The sequence below is a fragment of the Globicephala melas genome, chromosome 11 (assembly GCF_963455315.2).
Source record: "Globicephala melas chromosome 11, mGloMel1.2, whole genome shotgun sequence".
Lineage (NCBI taxonomy): Eukaryota > Metazoa > Chordata > Mammalia > Artiodactyla > Delphinidae > Globicephala > Globicephala melas.
The window spans coordinates 3,324,180-3,342,594 of record NC_083324.2 but is presented as its reverse complement, the minus strand read 5'-3'; the positions used below and the strand labels follow the sequence as shown (position 1 = coordinate 3,342,594).

At 43.1% G+C, this 18,415-nt stretch overlaps 3 protein-coding genes across 3 annotated transcripts in view; 1 reads left to right on the top strand and 2 right to left on the bottom strand.

The window, feature by feature from the left end:
- The window catches only part of SLC6A6 (solute carrier family 6 member 6), a 265,923-nt gene extending 255,636 nt beyond the window's left edge, over positions 1-10,287 (bottom strand). Inside the window, exons 1-2 of the mRNA XM_030849523.3 lie at positions 10,253-10,287; positions 7,930-8,025 (exon numbers count right to left, since the gene is read on the bottom strand). The gene's annotated coding sequence lies outside the window, so the exon portion shown is untranslated. The remainder of the gene's footprint in view (positions 1-7,929; positions 8,026-10,252) is intronic.
- Positions 2,885-12,732, bottom strand: LSM3 (LSM3 homolog, U6 small nuclear RNA and mRNA degradation associated). The gene is made up of 4 exons (XM_030849535.3): positions 12,574-12,732; positions 10,253-10,363; positions 7,930-8,025; positions 2,885-3,290 (listed from the first exon to the last, which is right to left on the bottom strand). The coding sequence occupies exons 1-4, from the start codon at positions 12,592-12,594 to the stop codon at positions 3,210-3,212; spliced, it is 309 nt and encodes a 102-aa protein (XP_030705395.1). The 5' UTR covers positions 12,595-12,732; the 3' UTR covers positions 2,885-3,209.
- Positions 12,733-12,790: 58 nt separating this feature from the next.
- The window catches only part of XPC (XPC complex subunit, DNA damage recognition and repair factor), a 35,432-nt gene continuing 29,807 nt past the window's right edge, over positions 12,791-18,415 (top strand). The window contains exon 1 of the mRNA XM_070046582.1: positions 12,791-13,065. Within this exon, the coding sequence (XP_069902683.1) occupies positions 12,918-13,065 (148 nt within the window). The 5' untranslated portion in view covers positions 12,791-12,917. The remainder of the gene's footprint in view (positions 13,066-18,415) is intronic.

The following is an 18,415-nucleotide window of genomic DNA, read 5'->3' as shown; positions in this document are numbered from 1 at the left end:
TATCAAAATGGCTTATTTTTGTAGAAGTTAGAGGAGACTACAAGTTATTCTTACGTAGCAGGCATTCTTTGTCTCCAGCTCCCATCCACTCTTTTCCCTGGTTCCCTTTAGAGAGGTTACCCCTCTCCACCCTCAGACCACATGGCCCAGGCAGGGATAATCTGACTCTTAGTTCCAATCAGAACCCTGTATTCTCTTGGCCACGATGACTAGTCATGGACCAGCACGTGAGCCAATCGAGAATGAGATCACTGCAGCTGGCAAGCAGGTAGGCTGTAAGCCTGGATCTGCTACCAGGCAGGGCTTGCCCAAGAATGAAATCCACATAGCTCAGCAGAGCTGAGGGACAAAAACATCAATGAGCCTCTGGTTCCTGCCAGGATGACTCCTGGAATTTTCAGTGACTCTCCCTGTCCAGTGCAGGTGAGCATTGCTCACAGCTGGCAACTGCTCACACAATGGAACATTCCTCCCCTCTGACTACAGGCTAATATCAATGTAGGTATATATTACAGGCATTTCTTGTTTATTGTGCTTCACTTTATTGCGTTTTTTTTTAACAAATTGTTTGTGGCAACCCTGCATTAAGTTTATTGGCGCCATTTTTTCCAACAGCATTTGCTCAGTTCATGTCTCTGTGTCACATTTTAGTAATTCCTGCAATATTTCCAACTTTTTCATTGTTATATTTGCTATGGTGATCTGTGATCAGTGATCTTTGATGTTACTGTTGCAAAAAGATTTAGACTGGCTGAAGGCTCAGAGGATGGTTAGCATGTTTTAGCAATGAAGTATTTTTTAATTAAGGCATGTACATTGTTTAGACCTAATGCTATTCCACACTTAATAGACTACAGTATAGTGTAAACATAACTTTTACATGCCCTGGGAAAACAAAAAACCTGTGACTCGCTTTACTGCAGTGGTCTGGAACCAAACCTGCAATAGCCCCGCGGTCCGCCTGTATATGTAATAAAAGGAAGTGTGAAAACAGCCTAGTTTGGGCAGATCTACAAAAACCACTATTTCAAATGTGTGAAAATTGCCCACTTGTAGCTAATGCTTTTAGTCTTACTTGCGATACTCAAGTTACTCAGATCTCAATTTGGGCACATTTCATCTCAAAGCTGAGTGTGTAGTTCCACGTTCTGTCTGTCCATCTTTCTTTGTGGGAAGCCGTGACAATTCACGACAATCTCTTTCAGGAATCCACCAACACGGGGATCCAGGTATGGCATCTGCTTGAGAGGTTTCCAAAGGAAAAATGGGTAGAAGGCTCCCCTTGAGTTACGTTGACACCGCGTTGCAGAAACCACCAGTCACCGGCTCCAACGACAACGGGCCGTCCAGCTGGCCAGAGCTCGGTGTGCTATGTGGCACCAGAAGTCCAAGGTATGGCACCGGGGGCCCTATCAGAGGGCAGCGCCCCTGCAGACCTGGAGAGAAAGCCTTGATGGGGATCTGTGGCAGGACGCTGCTTGAGCGGCCCCTGCTGTGGACTGGGTCCCAGCTCCAACCCTCCAGGCAGGTAGCGTGAGCTCCAAAAGGGCTCACAAAACCCCCATCTGGTAACACGCAGATGGTTATCCTGCAGTTAAATCTTTTGTTGCCCCCTCCCTGTATCTTAGCAGACAGGAGTAAGTGGACATTTGTACGGGGCTGCTGAGTTTTATGTGCACGCGATGGCAACTGTGTCTGACTGTAAGGTTCATGGTTTTCAGAAATGTGTGCATGTACACAAGTCCTCACAGCCAAAAAAAGTTCTGCTGTAACCTATCAATTTTAGGAGAAAAAAGAGAAAGATGACCAAGAACGGAGTAGAAGAAGTATTCAGGAATTAGGCACAGATATCAGATGCCACTAAAAGTAAATGCAACGTGGAGAGAACCGCAGAGTGGCCGTCATGGCTGTGGTGGACATTAGGAGCCAGAGCTGCACCACACGCCTGGCCCACTCACTCACACAGGTACTTCCTCAGACCCACAGACAAGCAACGAAAGCTCATGGAGCTTCAGTTTCTCGTAACATCCTGCAGGAGAGCTGCTGCAGGGATTAAATAGGAAGACGTACACAAAATGCCTTTGCCTGGTGTACTCTGTTCGACAAAAGGTGGCAATTATTACATGTATCACCATCATCAGCACTTAGGCAAGCATTCTACTCAGACAGGGTGATCTAAAGGATCAACCACTTGCTACCATCAGAACCACAGTCCCATTCCTTCAACAGTGAACAGGCTGCTATAAACAGGTTGCGTCCTGGGACTACTGAAGCCTGTGGACAAAGTGCGGCTGGCAGAAGTGAGTGGTTCTCTCCTGTCTACTCACGTAAGGTAAGGCATCTGTCAGCTTGCCCACACTTGTTTTTTTCTTCTCCACTAACTTGCAGGAACAGGCACAAGAAATAAAATGAAACTTTATTACACAACGCCTTAAAGAAAGCATCTTTCTTGCACGTGGCTTAAAATATTGTGCATATGTTAAGCATATTGTGCTAGATAATGGATTAACAACCACTGAAGCCTGGCCTTAGAAATAACCCGGCCAGAGAAAAGAGAACCAGCCTCCCATGTTTCACTGCAGTGCCAGTGTTTACAACGAGAGCCCCACCACCACGACCGCCCACCCATGGTGCTCTTCTCTGTGCTCTCACGGCATCCCATACCTGCATGACGCCATCAGCCCTGACCTCACTGTCCTGCAGTTACTGGCTTCAACAACTGCCTTTCCAGAAGACTCCAGGAAGGGAAGCAAATGGACAAAACTGTCGTTCCCAGGACTCAACTTGGTGCCGCAAACACAGTAGATGCAACACAAAAGTGTACAAATAAAGTGAATGGAACACATGTGCTTATTTGAAAGAATTCACAAGACAGGAGACTGCATTAAAAATCAAAAAAGGAAACATCAAATTTAATTTAAAGAAAGAAACCCAGAAATTGTCCGAAAAAGCAATGGAGCAAATCAACTCCTGAAAAAGTTCTGCATCTTGGTGATCACATTTATTGGAAGGGTTGGACAAAAATAAAAATGCCATTTAGCTTAAGAATTTGTGAGTTATCTGCAAATCAACTTATTTCAGAAGTGGAAGAATTCTTGGTTATTTCTTAAAATCAAAACGTACGCCGGTTTCTCTTTTGAGTATCTTCTACATTTAAAGAGGCAATCATACAAAATCTCCTATTTTCCACACAGGATAAATTCTTTGTTTCAACCAACTCTCAATGGTGGGGCAACTAGCACAACACCGTCTCCCCGGACAAAGAGCATCGGAATATTCCGTTTTGTTGACTGGAAGAGGAAAAAAAACACAGAACACATTTATACAAATTTGTAGTAGTATTATTTATTTTTCGAGAAAGAAATTTGAAAACAAAAAACCACAGATTCAGCATAACACAAACAAATTGCTTAAAAAACCTGTTCACTTACCTTTGTGGCACAAAGAACCATCTACTAACTGTTTCTTTTCCTGGAACACAACTGGGGCAGAGGCGTCCGCTATCCACCCAGCCCTTTCTGCCCCTCTTCTTGGCACACAGCTAGACCACATTTCTCATGCTCCCTGCCAACCAGATGGTGCCACGGACTGGGTTTTAACCAATGGAAAGTGAACAGAAGTGATGAGCAACCTCCCACAAAGGCGCCTCTGTGTTCTCCCGCGACCATGGACTCAGATTATGGAGAACCCTGGGGACGGCAGAGCCAGGAAGCCTGGGTCCCTGACTGAGCACCTGGAAGAAAGCTACTGTACCGACCTAAAACCTCACTAAAGACCGTTGTGTGGGTACAAATAAAATCCTACTGTGCTAAGCCCTCCTGTGTTGCTTCTATGTGCTACTGCACTCATATACAGAATGGATACCTTTTGCATTAGCCTAGGGAACAAGCCTTAGGCTGTAAGGAAACAGATATGGAAGGTCTGAAATTTTCTCATGCCTCGGCAAAACATTAAGTAAACGTTGACTCCAAAGGTAGCCCAAAAGATGTCCCAAACCTACAGGTTCTGGGGAAGAGGCTGGAAAAAGCCCAAAAGATGTCCCAAACCTACAGGTTCTGGGGAAGAGGTTGGAAAAGGCCAAACGTTAGTAGTGTTGCTGTTAACCTGATGCACTGGGCAGGGCAGTGTAAGGAAGAGATGAGCTTAGGTGAGAACTAGCTGGTTTTCAAGTAGAGATTACAAGAAACAGCATTCATGATGTCATAAAAGCCAACTGTTTTTAGACTCCCAACTGTGGACAATAAGCAGGAAAAATGCGTTAAGGAACAAAGCGGCCCTGTAAATTTTCTCAGGTAAACAAGCTCAGCCCTGAGGGGAAGATCAGATTAAGGGTGTCCCTTTCCCACCCAAATTTACTTTAGCAAATGACCCAAGGTAGTCAACGTTAATTTGTGGGAGAGGTAGTTACACAAATTAGAGGTGAGGAACTAAAGAAATAAAGGTGTCTACAAGTTCTGTACAGAAAAAGACTTTGAGGTGACTGGCCCAAAGAACTGATTGGAAATAAACAGATCAGAAATATATGAAGTCATAAGTTTTTAAAGAAATGGTATTGCCAAAGAACCCACACATAGCCTGGCTGAAAAAAGCCTTTGACAATTTGAGTCTTCCAGCATAAGTGAGACGTTTCTGTGAACGTTCTGCAGCCTCCAGATTTAGCAAATAAAAATACAGGTCGCCCAATTAAATTTGAATTATAGATAAATGAAAAAGAATTTTTTTTAGGATGTCCCAAATATCACACAGGACATACATGACCTAACCAAGGGATTTCTTCTACTACTGCCTCCCCAGGGGATCCATCAGTGCGAAGGACCAGTAACTGCTCTACGTTCCTGTTCTTTCCTTTTCTGAAAGGGAGTTTTTATGGCAGCAGATATCCTTGTCCCTGCTGTGCTACAGTGGAGGTGGGTGGGGCAATGACAATTAATTTATCCTTTTTAGCTTACACGAATCTGTACCACAACTGACCACATGTAGGTCCGACAAAGAACTCTCTCTCCACCAGGCAGAAAATATTGGTAATAGCTATGTCTTCAGAACTTTTTAAAAATGTAAGAACCATGTTTTATGAGCTTCTTGGGTACTGGAACTAACATAAAAGGAGAAGCCCCAACAGTAAATTCAAGTAGCACCTATAAATGTAGTATGCTAAATCAAGTACACTTATGTGTCATCCATGAATGTATCTAACTCTTTCCCAGATAATACACTCTCAGGGCAGTGGTTCTCAAGTTTCAATGTGCATAAGATCACCCTTAGGGCTGTTTCCTGGCTCCATGCCCAGAGATCCTCACTCAGTAGGCCAGGGTGTGGCCCATGAACCTGCATTTCTAACACACTCCAGGTGTGCACATACTCCTGGTTCGAGGAACACACTCTGAGAATCACTCTCAGAGAAACAAGGATCATGTCTGCTGTCTGCTACTAGGAAGCAGCACTGCCTTCTGGTTTCCTTCTAGTTGCAAAAGGCAACCTAGTCTTACCATAGCCAGTTCAGTGAAGGAGTCAGCGCTCATCAAAATAACTGATACATTTTACTCAAATCCCTCACTCAGTGGTCATACTTCTGAACTAAAAAGTTCCAACCTTACCTTCATATGGAAACCACTTCATCTGAAATGATTCTCTATTAATTCAGTTATAGTTTTCTGGAGATACAAGTAAGCAGCTTCTATGATCGCCCCCAAGGATCCCTGCCTCCTGGTGTTCACCCACTTGTGTAACCCACTCCTTCTGAGTGTGCGTAAAATTTGTGCCTTGCTTCTAACTAGTAGAATCTACAAAGTTAGTGGGTGTCACTATCATGATTAGGTTACATAAGATAGTCACTTCCACCTTGCTAGCCAGCTCTCTTGCTGGGTTTGATGAAGCAAGCTGCCAGTGGTAGAGGCCCTGCAGCAAGGAACTGAGGTGCTCTCAGTCCAAAACCCTCGAGCAAATGAATCCTCTCAACAACCACGAAAGTGAGCTTAGAAGCAGAACCTTCCCCACTTTAGCCTTCAGATGAGAACCCAGCCCTTGTGCAGCCTTGTGAGAAACCCTGAAGCAGAGGACCCAGCTGAGCCTGGACACCTGACCCACACAAACTGTGAGCTAATAAACGTGTGTACTTTTAAGCCACTAAGTTTTCGGCTGACTTGTTATATAAAATTCTGAGATATAACGTCCAAATAACTGAGAAAATCATGAACAGAAACAGGGAATTGAGAATGAGCTCATTTTGAAGGTGAAGAACACCAGAAGTTTAGTTTTATATGTACTGAGTTTGAGATAACATCCAACGTGGACATAGTTTCAATAAGAATATTGGAAATGAGAGAGTGAAGCTCAGAAAAGAAAAAAGCTGGAGACACAGATTTATCCATAATCATAATGGCCACCAATCACCACTTGCCACCAGCTTTACAAGCACCAAATTCACTGCAACCTGTAATCCTGGGAGGAAGGCACAATTATTGTATTGGCATTTTACAGAGGAGGTCCCTGAGGCTTAAAAAATTTCTAGAACTTGCCCAAGGTCACATAACTAATCACCAGCAGCCAGGATTTGAACCGAGATCTGTTAAGCCAGAGCTCAAGCTTTCATGCTGTACTATTATTACAGATTGATGGCTTATAACGAACAGTAATTACTAATTGACATCTGAGGGGGGAAAAAAAGCAGATTAAAAAAAATCCCACGTTCAGAAGGAGAAAGAAAACTAGCCACGGAGTCGGGAGTGGTTGAAAAGAGGAGGAAAGCCGGGATAAAGCAGAACCACAAAACCCAAAAAAGGCTGACATGTGAACACTTACTATGTGCCTGTCGCCACCTGAAGGCTTTTCACGGAATCTCTCAATGAATCCTCAATAGCTGTATGAAGTGAGTCGTATTACCATCCCCATTTTACAGATACAGAAACTTAGTCACAGACAAGTTGGGTAACTGGTACAATTATATAGCTGGTAAGCAAGGGAGTCAAGATGTGAATCCAGGCGGTCCTGAGGGCCAGAGTGGCTTCTCAATACTTAAAAGACTGAACAACAAAATGTGCCAATATCTGGAAGATCTGCATAATGCAGTGAACCAATATTTTCCAAACGACCAGAGCTTGATGTTACAAAATCACACATGTATAAAAAATCCATTCCAAGCGCAAGGTAGACCAATGAATTTGCATATAACAAGAAAATGAAAAGTTCACTGATATAGTTTCAGATTCTACACTACAACTAGCCTTTAAGAAACTACCGCTTGCTGAGTTTGGGTATAGTATCAAAGGCAAGTATCCACAAGAAATACTCCTCCCTTTCCAACTACCTATCTGTGTGACATTCACAATATAGTGCAACAGATTAAATGCAGAAACAAAGATGTGAGTAACTAGCTGTTGTCTATTAAGCCAAGCATTTGCAAAACATAAAACAAAGACACTTCTCACTGAATATTTTGTTTTAGAAAATACAGCTATTATTCATAAAAATGTTACTTATGTCAAAATGTAATCGATTTATTATTTTTAATTAGTTAAATATCTTAAAAATTTCTCAGTTTTAGTTTCTAGTAAGTATTGATACGTAAGTCCACATCAAACAAAACACTGTCCAGTATTACTGTTATACACCAGCACACAGAGGCATCTTACACAGCCATATCTCAACGAATCTTGGCAACCCTACGACAGAAGTGACTATATTCCTGCTTACCAGTGAGGAAGTTACATCTGCAAAGGTACTTCCCTTGTCCAACGTACCCCAGATAGGAAGTGGCCAAGCCAGCACTGGAAACCAGGTCTGTCCAACCCCAATGCCTTTGGTTTTTTTAATTGCTACACTCTACTGAGTCCATGAATAGGTATCAAAACACGACGGGCTTTCCATAAATAACTGTTGGATTCTGAAAAGAACTGACATTTTAAAAGCGATGAATGGAACTGCAAGACTTACTTTATATATCTCTTCATATGTTTCTTCATCAATTTCTATCGTCGTCACAGTTTCTTCCACATCTCCCAATATCATATTTAAATGCTGATCATAGGCCTGAAGTGGGAAGGTGAGGGACCAAGAAATGTAATAAGCAAATTAGGAAATAATAAACAGGGCTTATAATATGCAAATCACTAAGTTACAAGTAACACATAATACTTACACCACAAAGTTTTACATGCAAATAAAAAATAATCCTGCTGTGCTAATATACTGTTTCTCTGCCAATCATCTCCATGTTAACTTAATTGACCTGATACAAATATAAAACTGTTATGGTCAAAACTGAATTACTCAAAATAATTTGAAATTATTTTTAAAGTGCCCACCCTATTTGTTATCTAAGGCAGTCACATAAGTATTTATAATATTTAATTATGAAAAAAAGCCAGTTCATATACCTCTCAGTATACTTCTTTCAATTCCATCTGTAATAGCGTGACAAGAAAGATACAGTAAAGGAAATAAAATTCTTTAACTGCTAAGATGACAGCAATGCAGTCTCCTAAAAGCACAAGACCCTGTCACTCAACACACCCTGTCCTAAAATAAACACTACAAAGTAAAGTAAGTAGAGCAACACCCTGCACATTATAGCCTCACCAAAACTCACCAGAACACCAGCTTTTCGGCACCTGTGGGCTCGATCGACAAATATTGCAACTCAGATATTCAGGGATGTCCTCAATCCAAGCTCTAAGGCTCATGCATTGTACTAAAATGTGAAGCTCCAGGGGGTGGGAGGGAGGGAGTGGCTTGTTTAGAACCCACTTATGCTTACTTCTAGCCAAGTGTTAAATGGTTCACCAGCTCACATCAAAATAAAAATAGCCAATTAGCAACACAGGGAACTGCTAGGCAAAGCAACAAACGGGGGCAAAGATCTACAGATAAGGGCCAGAAAACAAAAGGTTGAGGGTCATTCAGTACAGAGACAATTGAGTGTAGGCAGGGAACTGAAGAAGCCTCCAAGAGTTAAGGCAACACGTCTGTCCTGGGGTGTTTGTCTACTTGCCACTGGCCCAAGAGATTAAGTTCAATTCTATTTTTCTCTGCGAAGTTGCCACTATTCCATTACCCGGGATTCTTCTTCCTTTCTGTAATTTAAGACTACTAGGTCCCCACTTCCTTTCCAAGCACAGGAGGTTCTCTACCTTTAGGTTTCATGTTAGGTAGAGTCATAGTACTTAAGAGGGGGTTGAAGTCAGACTGCCTAGGTTCCTAGCCTGGCCCTCTTTTTACTGGCTGTGTCACCTTAAGCAAAGTAACTTCATCTTTCTGAGCCTGAGCTTCTTCAAACGTAAAACGGGATAATGAGTATCTACCCTCATAGAATTGTTACAGAGATTAAATAAGATATTACATGCAAAACACTTAGAGTAACAGTACCTGGCATATAAATAATGCTCAATAAAAAGTAGCTATTTTTAATCACTTTAGGGTAGAATGGTAGTTATAAAAACAACTTACTCAGGAAAGTAACGAGTTATCAAGAGGAGGCAAAACCTTTAGTATACTTTCTTCATGAATAAATGGGACCACCTCAAGGGACCAATCCCATAGAAATATTTGCAGATATACACAAAGGTCGATGTATAAACATGCTTATAGTAGTAAGAAATGGAAAACAATCCTAATATCACTGCTACCATATACAGAATTCTACAGTCATTTAAAAAAAATAAAGGAGATTTATATGCACTCATGATCAATAATTTCCAAGAACAATTAAGTGACAAAGAAAGGTATCCCCAAAGTGTATAGCAAGATCCCATTTATTTTTTTTAGAGGTGGTGTATATAGTGCAAATATATACATACGGACACACATTCTTGTATATATGTGTAGATATAAAGAAAAGACCTGAAAGACTATAGACTCAAAAGAAATGGCACTTTCCCTTTTACTCTATGTATGTCTGTGCTGTCTAAAATTTTTCACAACAAAACACAAATTTATATATATGTCAGTAATTTAAAGAACACTTAAATGAGAATGGAGGACAAATAAATGTTATTTACAAATAAACAGGATAAAATGAAAGAAATGAAAATATTCTTTAATAAACACACAATTTCCGTTAAGAGAAATAAATGTTAACAATATGAATAAAACACAGTTGCATTTGGCTTTTGGAAATATGGCTGACTTTCCACCTCCTCCTTGTCTACATTCAAACACTCTTCCACAGTGGACAGTTTTTACATTTCAAAGGGGTGGGACAAGGGAGCAACGGTAAGGAAATAATCTGATTTCAAGGTGATTTAGTAAATTTACTCACATGTAACCTGCCTCGAAGCTCTCTGTCATTTCTCATTTTCACATAGATTCGTTCATCAAGACTGAGCCTGATGAGATCCAGAGGCTCTTCTACAGTGTTGGTAGTTTGTTGCTGATAAAAGAAACAGGTTTAGTAATACAGTACTAGAGAGTAAAGTGTATGAACCATCAGTGCCCTGCATGACTGTGGGCAAATTACTTAACCCCTCTATGCCTCAGTCTCCTAATCTGCAAAATGTGTATAACGACAGTGCCTACCTAACACTGTTGTTGTGAGGCTTAAATGACATATTTGAAGGCATCGAACAGTGCCTGACACAGAGTAAGTGCTAGATCAATGAGGGTTGAAACATACGTACACAGAAAGGAGTTACATGACAAAATAATCATGACGGCACTCTGTTCCCTCAAAATCCAAACTGTCTGACCCCATTTCAGTGTGTAGGGAGTCACTCTCTCAGAGACTTCAGTTTTATCTCAAATATCATTTAGTAATTTGAAGAACTTACATTTAATGACTACCACATACTAGTCAGAATGCTAAGCAGAGATGAATGTTTGAGGGAGGATTATGAGTTCAGTACAGGGCAAGTTGAGTTTAGGGTGCCATTTGGTCAGTAAGATGAATATATTTAGCAGGCAGTATAGAATACTGGTTGAAAGCATTGGCTTTGGAGTCAGGCAGTGTGGGTTCAATTCCTGACTCTGACACTTACGAATTGGGATTAAAAAATCATGCCATCTCTAATTCTCAGTTTCCTTGTTTACAAAATGAGGAATCCACAATCTTCCCTTCATAATTCTTGTGAGGATTAGAGCTAATGTATTTAACTGAAGTATCTGATATATTTTAAATAGTATCTGGCAAACAGAAAAGTACTTATAAACGGTTCTTTTTATTACTATTAAAGGACTGTTGGAAACAAGTCTCAAAGAGACCAAGGCTAGGATGACCGGGGTGCATATGGAAGGGATGCTTGAAGCCAGGAGAGCTGATAAGATTATTCAAGGAGAGCTGCTTCAGTAAGTACATAAGGCCAGTGGAGGAAGGTGACTGAATGTTACAGGCTCTACAGCCCTAACATAGAGTAAAAGGGGAAAAAAAAAAAAGAAGAAAAATACTGACTCACGTAGTCCCCATCCCCAGTTCAAGAGGTGTTTGTTAAGGACCAGCTAACCAAATACTAGATTACAATGATACAGAAGTCAGTCCCTGCCCTCAAGTTCATTCTAGTGGGGAGAGGCATATAAATAAGTAATCATAACACTGTAAGGATATATACATGACTGTGCCCTACTACCCACTGTCCACCCTTTTCATCCCGTAGTTTTAAACACTGCCTTTTCAAAGCGGACTCCCTGATCATTCGATTTATTCACTCAATAAGTATCTGTTGAGTGTTTCCAGCACCGTTCTGAACCCCGAGGACGGAACAGTGAACAAAACTCTTGCTCTTAAGGCACTCACATTCCAGTTGGGGGATACAGGCATTAAATAAAGAAGCATATACTTAATATGAACCAATAACATGCTAGGAAGAAAAATAAAGCAGACTGGAGAGTGCCGTTTGATGCCAGGTGGCCAGAGAAGTCCTCTTTGAGGAGATGAGATTTCAGTAGAAAGCTGAACAAGCTGTAACCTGATCCACAAAGATATCTGAGGAAGAGCATTTTGGAAAGAAAGGAGAGCGGGTGAGAAAGCCTGCAGGACCATCAGTTATTCTGAATACCAGTTCCTTGCTTGTTACCTTCATACCACATCACAGCCCCGCATATCGCGCACACTTATGTTTACTTTTTACCCGTCCTTCCCCGAATATAAACTTCAAGTGGGGCCAGGGACCACGTACGTCAATGCCAGTGTCCCTGGTGCTCAGAACGGTGTCCAACCACACAAAGACGATGCTCACTAGGTGTTTGTTGACTGCAACAACTGCTGCGCTCAGTAACGATAACAACTCCTTAACTGTACTATCAGGCTTTCTATCAGAATCCCGACAGGTCCGTGAGGCAGGCAAGGATAATTATTCCCCACCCTACGGAAAAAGGTGAGACTCAAGAGAAAGGAAGCGACGAGAGTGAGGAATAACTAGTTTCCAGCAGACTTCGAACAGAAAAAAAATCTCAGGGCCTGAGGCAAAATTGGGAGGAGGCGCGGTTAACCAAGAGGCAGATTAAGGCCGTGAAGACCCAGAAAGAGGCGGCGTAAATGGCCACCTTGCCGTGAGCTTGGAGAAAGCAACCCTGACAGGCAAAGTGGGGCAGAGCCAGGCCTGGGCGTGGGAAAGCCGCGCCGAAGCGAGTTCTTCAGAAGACACTCACCTGGTCCACGTCATCCGCCATCTTTCAAACCCTGCGCTCTTTCCCGCCTCTCGCGAGAGCACGAGAACCCCCTCCGGTCTCTGGAAAGGCGAGGACGCAATGCACCGGAAGTAGAAATAATCGGTTTTGCTGCTTCTTGCTTCCTGCAGTTGGCATTGGTCCTTTGGGGCTGGGGCGGAGCTTTATCAGGGGCGCCGACGTTGGGGCGGGGGGAATTGGGTACCTGGCGGCTCAGTGAGGGGGCGTGGCCGCGCCTCGCCCCGCCTGGGGGCGGAGCCAGCGCGCGGGCTGCGTCCCTTGGCGGCGAGGTGCGTCCAGCGTCCGCCAGTCCTGCCCAGGCAAAGATGGCTCGGAAGCGTGCGGCGGGCAGGGAGCCGCGGGGAAGCGAGTTGCGCGGCCAGGTGGCCGCGGGCAGGGGGCCGCGGGGACGTGAGTCACGCAGCCAGACGGCCAAGGGCGAGAGCAAAGCCAGGCGCGAGGAGAAGGAGGCGGGTGAGAGCGAGGCCGAGCCGGGCTTAGGGGGAGAGGCTGGAGGAGGGCGGGAGGTAGGCCGGGTGGGGGAGGGCGAGGCCGGCCTCCTGCAGGTGCGGGTGAGGCAGCTCCGCGCCCACCTCGGCCAGCGAGGCGGCGTTCCGGTGACCGCGGGAGGCAGGCGTCATGCGGCTGCCCCGGGCCTCCCCGACGTCGCTGCGCCTTTGCCCTCCGTGCCGGGAGCGATGCGCCCTGAGCGGTTCCGCGGAGCCCGGCCGGACCGCGAGCTCCCCTGCTCAGCCTCTTCCTGCTCCGCGTCACCCGCAGGATCAAGTCCGGCCTCCTGGTAGATGCAGAGGGTGCATAGGCAAGAGGCACTGCGATTGTTTTGTGTCCCCACAAGACGAACGGACCAGGACTTAGAGTGCTGGAGTGTGCTGATCTCCTGAATAGTACCTTCAGCCAAATCTCACCTCAGAGCCCCAGCTTCGAATCCCACCTGACTTCTTCACGTACATATCGAATAGGCTTCTTATATTTGCCCTGGGCAAAGTAAAACTCTTGATTTTCCCCAGTTAAACCTGCCCCTTCCCCACTTTTCCCCTTCTCAGGAATTGATCCCTTCACTTCTTTAAGCAGACCCCTCCTCTTCCTTACACGCACACCTCCAGTCCTTCAGCAAGTCCTGTTAGTTCAACCTCAGAACCATATCTCCAATCTCTCCACTTCTCTTTATTCCCGTGGCCGCACCCCCTGCCCAAGCCACCCTCACTTTTCAGTTGAGCGACTAGCGATTGCCTCTTCACTGGCCTCCTTACTTCTTTTCATCCCTCACCACGGCAAGAGTTCTCTATGCAGCGGCGCAAGTGATCTTAAAAAAAAAATCAGATCTTGCCATGCTCCTGCTTCAGATCCTCTGTGGCTTCCCATTGCTCTTGGCATAAAATCCAGATTCCTCACCATGGCCTACAAGATCCTACGTGATATGGCTCCTGCTTCTTCTGTTGTCTGCTACCACTGTCTTCTTTGCCAGATACCCTCCTTGTTGGCCTCCGTTTGGTTCCTCAGATACGCTGTTATTTTTCACTTGAGCCTTTGCCTTTGATGTTCCTTCTCCCTAGAACGTTCTTCCGTGGCTTTTGCCGTGGCTCACTTCTGTTCCTCCAGGTCTCAACCCAGGCACTCCTCGAGTATCCTGCCTAAGGTGGTCTCTCCCAGTGACAGGCTCTGACAGCCTATGCCACATCTGTAATGATCTTGTTCATTTATTTGCTTCCTTTTTGACCTGTCTTACCAGAATTTAAGCTTATGTAAACATGTCTTATTTTTTTGCTGTATCCTATCTTGTCCTCCCCCCTTCTCTGCGTATACTAAGTACTCAATAAATATTATAAATAATTGCATAATGCATGCTGTAGAACGGATTTCTGGGGTACCTGATATAACTGGGTAGACGATTAGCCTAGGTCACCATCAAGGGCTCCTGTGACATAGATTCAGTAATTCTGTGATTCTGTACATATTTTAAGGCCATCATTCATTAGGAAATAGTCAAATGGTAACCATTTCTAAACTTAAAAGGTGATTTACCTCACAGTTAATACTACAAGTTCCATTTTATTCGTTGACTCATTCCTATAACATTTTATGAGTACCTAATGTCTGCTGCACACGAGCTACGTGACATGGGAGATAGAGGTTTCTTGGAGATCAGAGTAGGGTAGTGTTCACATTTACCAAAAAAATACCCAAGACAGCGTGTGGTTTCATGGGATAAGGTATAAGGCTTTCTGACTTCTGAAGGAATAATCGGGAGAAATTGGGAAATGCTCTCTGAAGAAGTTATGTTTGGTCTGCAACTTGAAGAATAGGTAATATTTCAGCAAACGGCTGTGAAAAGGGGTTGTCATTCTAGTCAGAGGGAATGTATTCTGAATACGTGGCAATTAAAAAATTTTTTTGAAATCAAAAGGTATTGGAAATGCCACCAGCCTGGGTAGCATTCCTCCCAGCTAAACACTTCACCTTGGCACCAGCTTGGTATAGCTCCAGCATTTAGTAGTTATATGTGTTTGGGTTATATATGAGAGGCAAATAATTTAGCCTCACTGGACCTCGTCTGTGAAACTTAATTCTAACCTGCTGGGTGGCTGTGAATTTTCATCCCGTAAGGCTCCTGGTATGGTCCAGGTGAAGTAATCAGATGGGGTAGCTCATATCAATTCAGCCTACACGTAGGCAAGGATGCACTTAAGCTTCGCTCACGCTCTGCGAGCCAGTGGAGCTGCAGTAAGTTTCCAATGTAGCTTCCGGGAAGAGTTATCAGCTTTGATGTGGTTGGGTAGAGGAGCAATTTGGTTGTGGTTTTGGCCGCAGGTGACACTGATTTGGTGACTCTCCAGTGTACTGTCTAACAGCACCATAGTGTGGGTTTTACCAGAACCTCAGTGCATGCACATGAACGTGACACTTGGCTGCTTCCAACAGCTGGGGACAAAGAAAATAGTCTTCCACGTTATATCTTTGTTTCCATTAGGGCACTTCTGGTTTCTCCATATTTAATCTCAATGTTAAATCCTTCATCGATGTAGTTCATTAACTCCTTCAACAGCTACTTACTGAGCACTTGCTATTTTCAGGCCCTGTGCTAGGCACTGGAATTATAGCGGTGAACAGGATAGGCAAGGTTCCTGCTCTCATGATGCCTGTAATCTTTGGGGAAGGGTAGGTAGGACAAGTAAGTTAAAAAATAAATTCACATGGTGATAAGAGCTATGAAGAAGGTAGGACAGGTTGCTGTAATAAAGCTGACATGGGGACAGGGAAGAAGCGGCTGTCAGAATTAGTGGTCAAGGAACTCCGGTGTGAAGACTTGACACTTTGAGCCAATTACTGACTGTAATGAAGGAGCCTTTTGTAGGACATTGTGGGGGAAGAGAGCTCTGGACAGAGGAATCAGTAAGTTTAAAGACCCATAGGAGGGAATGTTTTGGAATTGAGGTGAGAGACGTGAGTAGGACCCTTAGGTTGGAGACCAAACTAAGGAGTTTGCATTTTATTCTTAGTGCTATGAGGTGCTGCTGGCAGTTCTAAGCAGGTGTTTTTTTTTTTTTAGTAAATCAGTGGCTGGCCAATCAAGCCCCAGTGGTTAATTCATGCCCTGCTGAAATTACTTGGTTAAGGTCAAGGAGGCTGGTTAGACAGTTGTCCCTCGGTATCTGCAGAGAATTGGTTTCAGAACCTCCATGTATACTAAGATGTGCGGATGCTCAAATCCTTTACCTAACAGTGTAGTACAGTCAGCCCTCCGTATCCTCGGGTTCCACATCTGCAGATTCAACCAAAGTTCAGTCCGAGGTTGGTTGAATCTGTGGATTCAGAACCAGGGGGATATGGAGGGCTGACTGTAGTAGACAGCTCTAGATCTTGGAGAGTCCTGGAAAATGGCCTCTTTTTTTTTTTTTAATTATAGTTGACTTACAATATTAGTTCAGATGTACAATAGTGATCTGATATTGGACTCTACTCCATATAAAGTTATTATAAAACATTGGCTATATTCCCTGTGCTATACATTGCATCCTTGTAACTTACTGCTTTTATACCTAGTCCTTTGTACCTCTTAATCCTCTTCCCCTATCTTGCCTCTCCCCCCACCCCTTTCCCCACTGGTAGCCACTAATTTGTTCTCTGTATCTGAGTCTGTTTCTGTTTTGTTATATTTGTTCATTTGTTTTATTTTTTAGATTCCACATATAAGCGAAAACACAGTATTTGTCTTTCTCTCTCTTATTTCACCGAGCATAATACCCTCCATGTTGTTGCAAATGGCAAAATTGCATTCTTTCTATGGCTGAGTAATATTTCTAATTCCTTTAGATGGTAGGTTAGGTGGTTTGAGATTTTTTCCTGTTTCTTGAGGTGGGCCTGTATTGCTGTAAGCTTGCCTCTTAGAAGGAAGCTTTTGCTGCATCCTGTGGATTTTGTAAAATTGTGTTTTTATTTTCACTGTCTTAAGGTATTTTCTGATTTCCTCTTTGATTTCATGATTCATCCATTGGTTTTTTTGTTCTTTAGTAGCATCTTGTTTAGTCTCCATGTGTTTGTATTTTTTTCTTTTTTCTTCCCGTCACTGATTTCTAGTTTCATACTGTTGTCATTGGAAAAGATGCTTGATACATTTTCAGTCTTCTTGAATTTGTTGGGACTTGTTTTGGGGCTAGCATGTGATCTATCCTGGAGAATGTTCCACGTGCACTTGAAAAGAATGTGTATTGTACTGTTTTGGGACAGAATGTCCTGCAGATATCTATTAAGTCCATCTGGTCTAATGCGTCATTTAAGGTCAGTGTTTCCTTTTTTTCCCCATTTATTTATTTATTTATGGCTGTGTTGAGTCTTCGTTGCTGTGCACGGGCTTTCTCTAGTTGTGACGAGTGGGGGGCTACTCTTCATTGCAGTGTGTGGGCTTCTCTTCGCAGTGGCTTCTCTTGTTGCGGAGCACGGGCTCTAGGCGTGCGGGCTTCAGTAGTTGTGGCACACGGGCTCTAGAGCACAGGCTCAGTAGTTGTAGTACACAGGCTTAGTTGCTCCGTGGCATGTGGGATCTTCCCAGAACAGGGCTCAAACCTGTGTCCCCTGCATTGGCAGGCAGATTCTTAACCACTGTGCCACCAGGGAAGTCACAGGGTCACTGTTTCCTTATTGATTTTCTGTCTGAACCATCTGTCCATTGATGTAAGTGGGGGTGTTAAGGTCCCCCACTATTGTACTGCTGTCAATTTCTCCCTTTATTTCTGTTAATATTTGCTGTATATATTGAGGTGCTCCTATGTTAGGTTCATATATATTTATGAATGATATCTTCTTGTATTGACCTCTTTATCATTGTATAACGTCCTTTGTCTTTTAGTATAGACTTTGTTTTATAGTCTGTCTTGTCTGATACAAGTCTTGCTACCCCAGCTATCTTTTTGTTTCCATTTGCATGGAATATCTGGATAATAGCCTCTTGATACTGTGGCACCAAAAACAAAAAAAAAAACAGTAAAGAATAAAGAAAAAAATGTCATCCGTATGTCTGCCATCCAGAAACAGCCACCACTAAATAATAGTGTATTTCCTTCTAGTCTGTGTATTTTTTTGTGTGAAGTAGAAAGTATACTATTAAAATAATTTTGCATTTTTATCATTTTATCATATATCATTTTCCTTTGTCTTAAAAGATGGCTGAATTACATATCATTGTGTGACTGTACCATAATTGATGCTTATCTAATGGATAGACATTCAGATTTTAAAAATTTTGGATATTATGAATAATGATACTATGAACAGTTTTTTGATTCACAGTTTATTTCCCTTGTTCTCA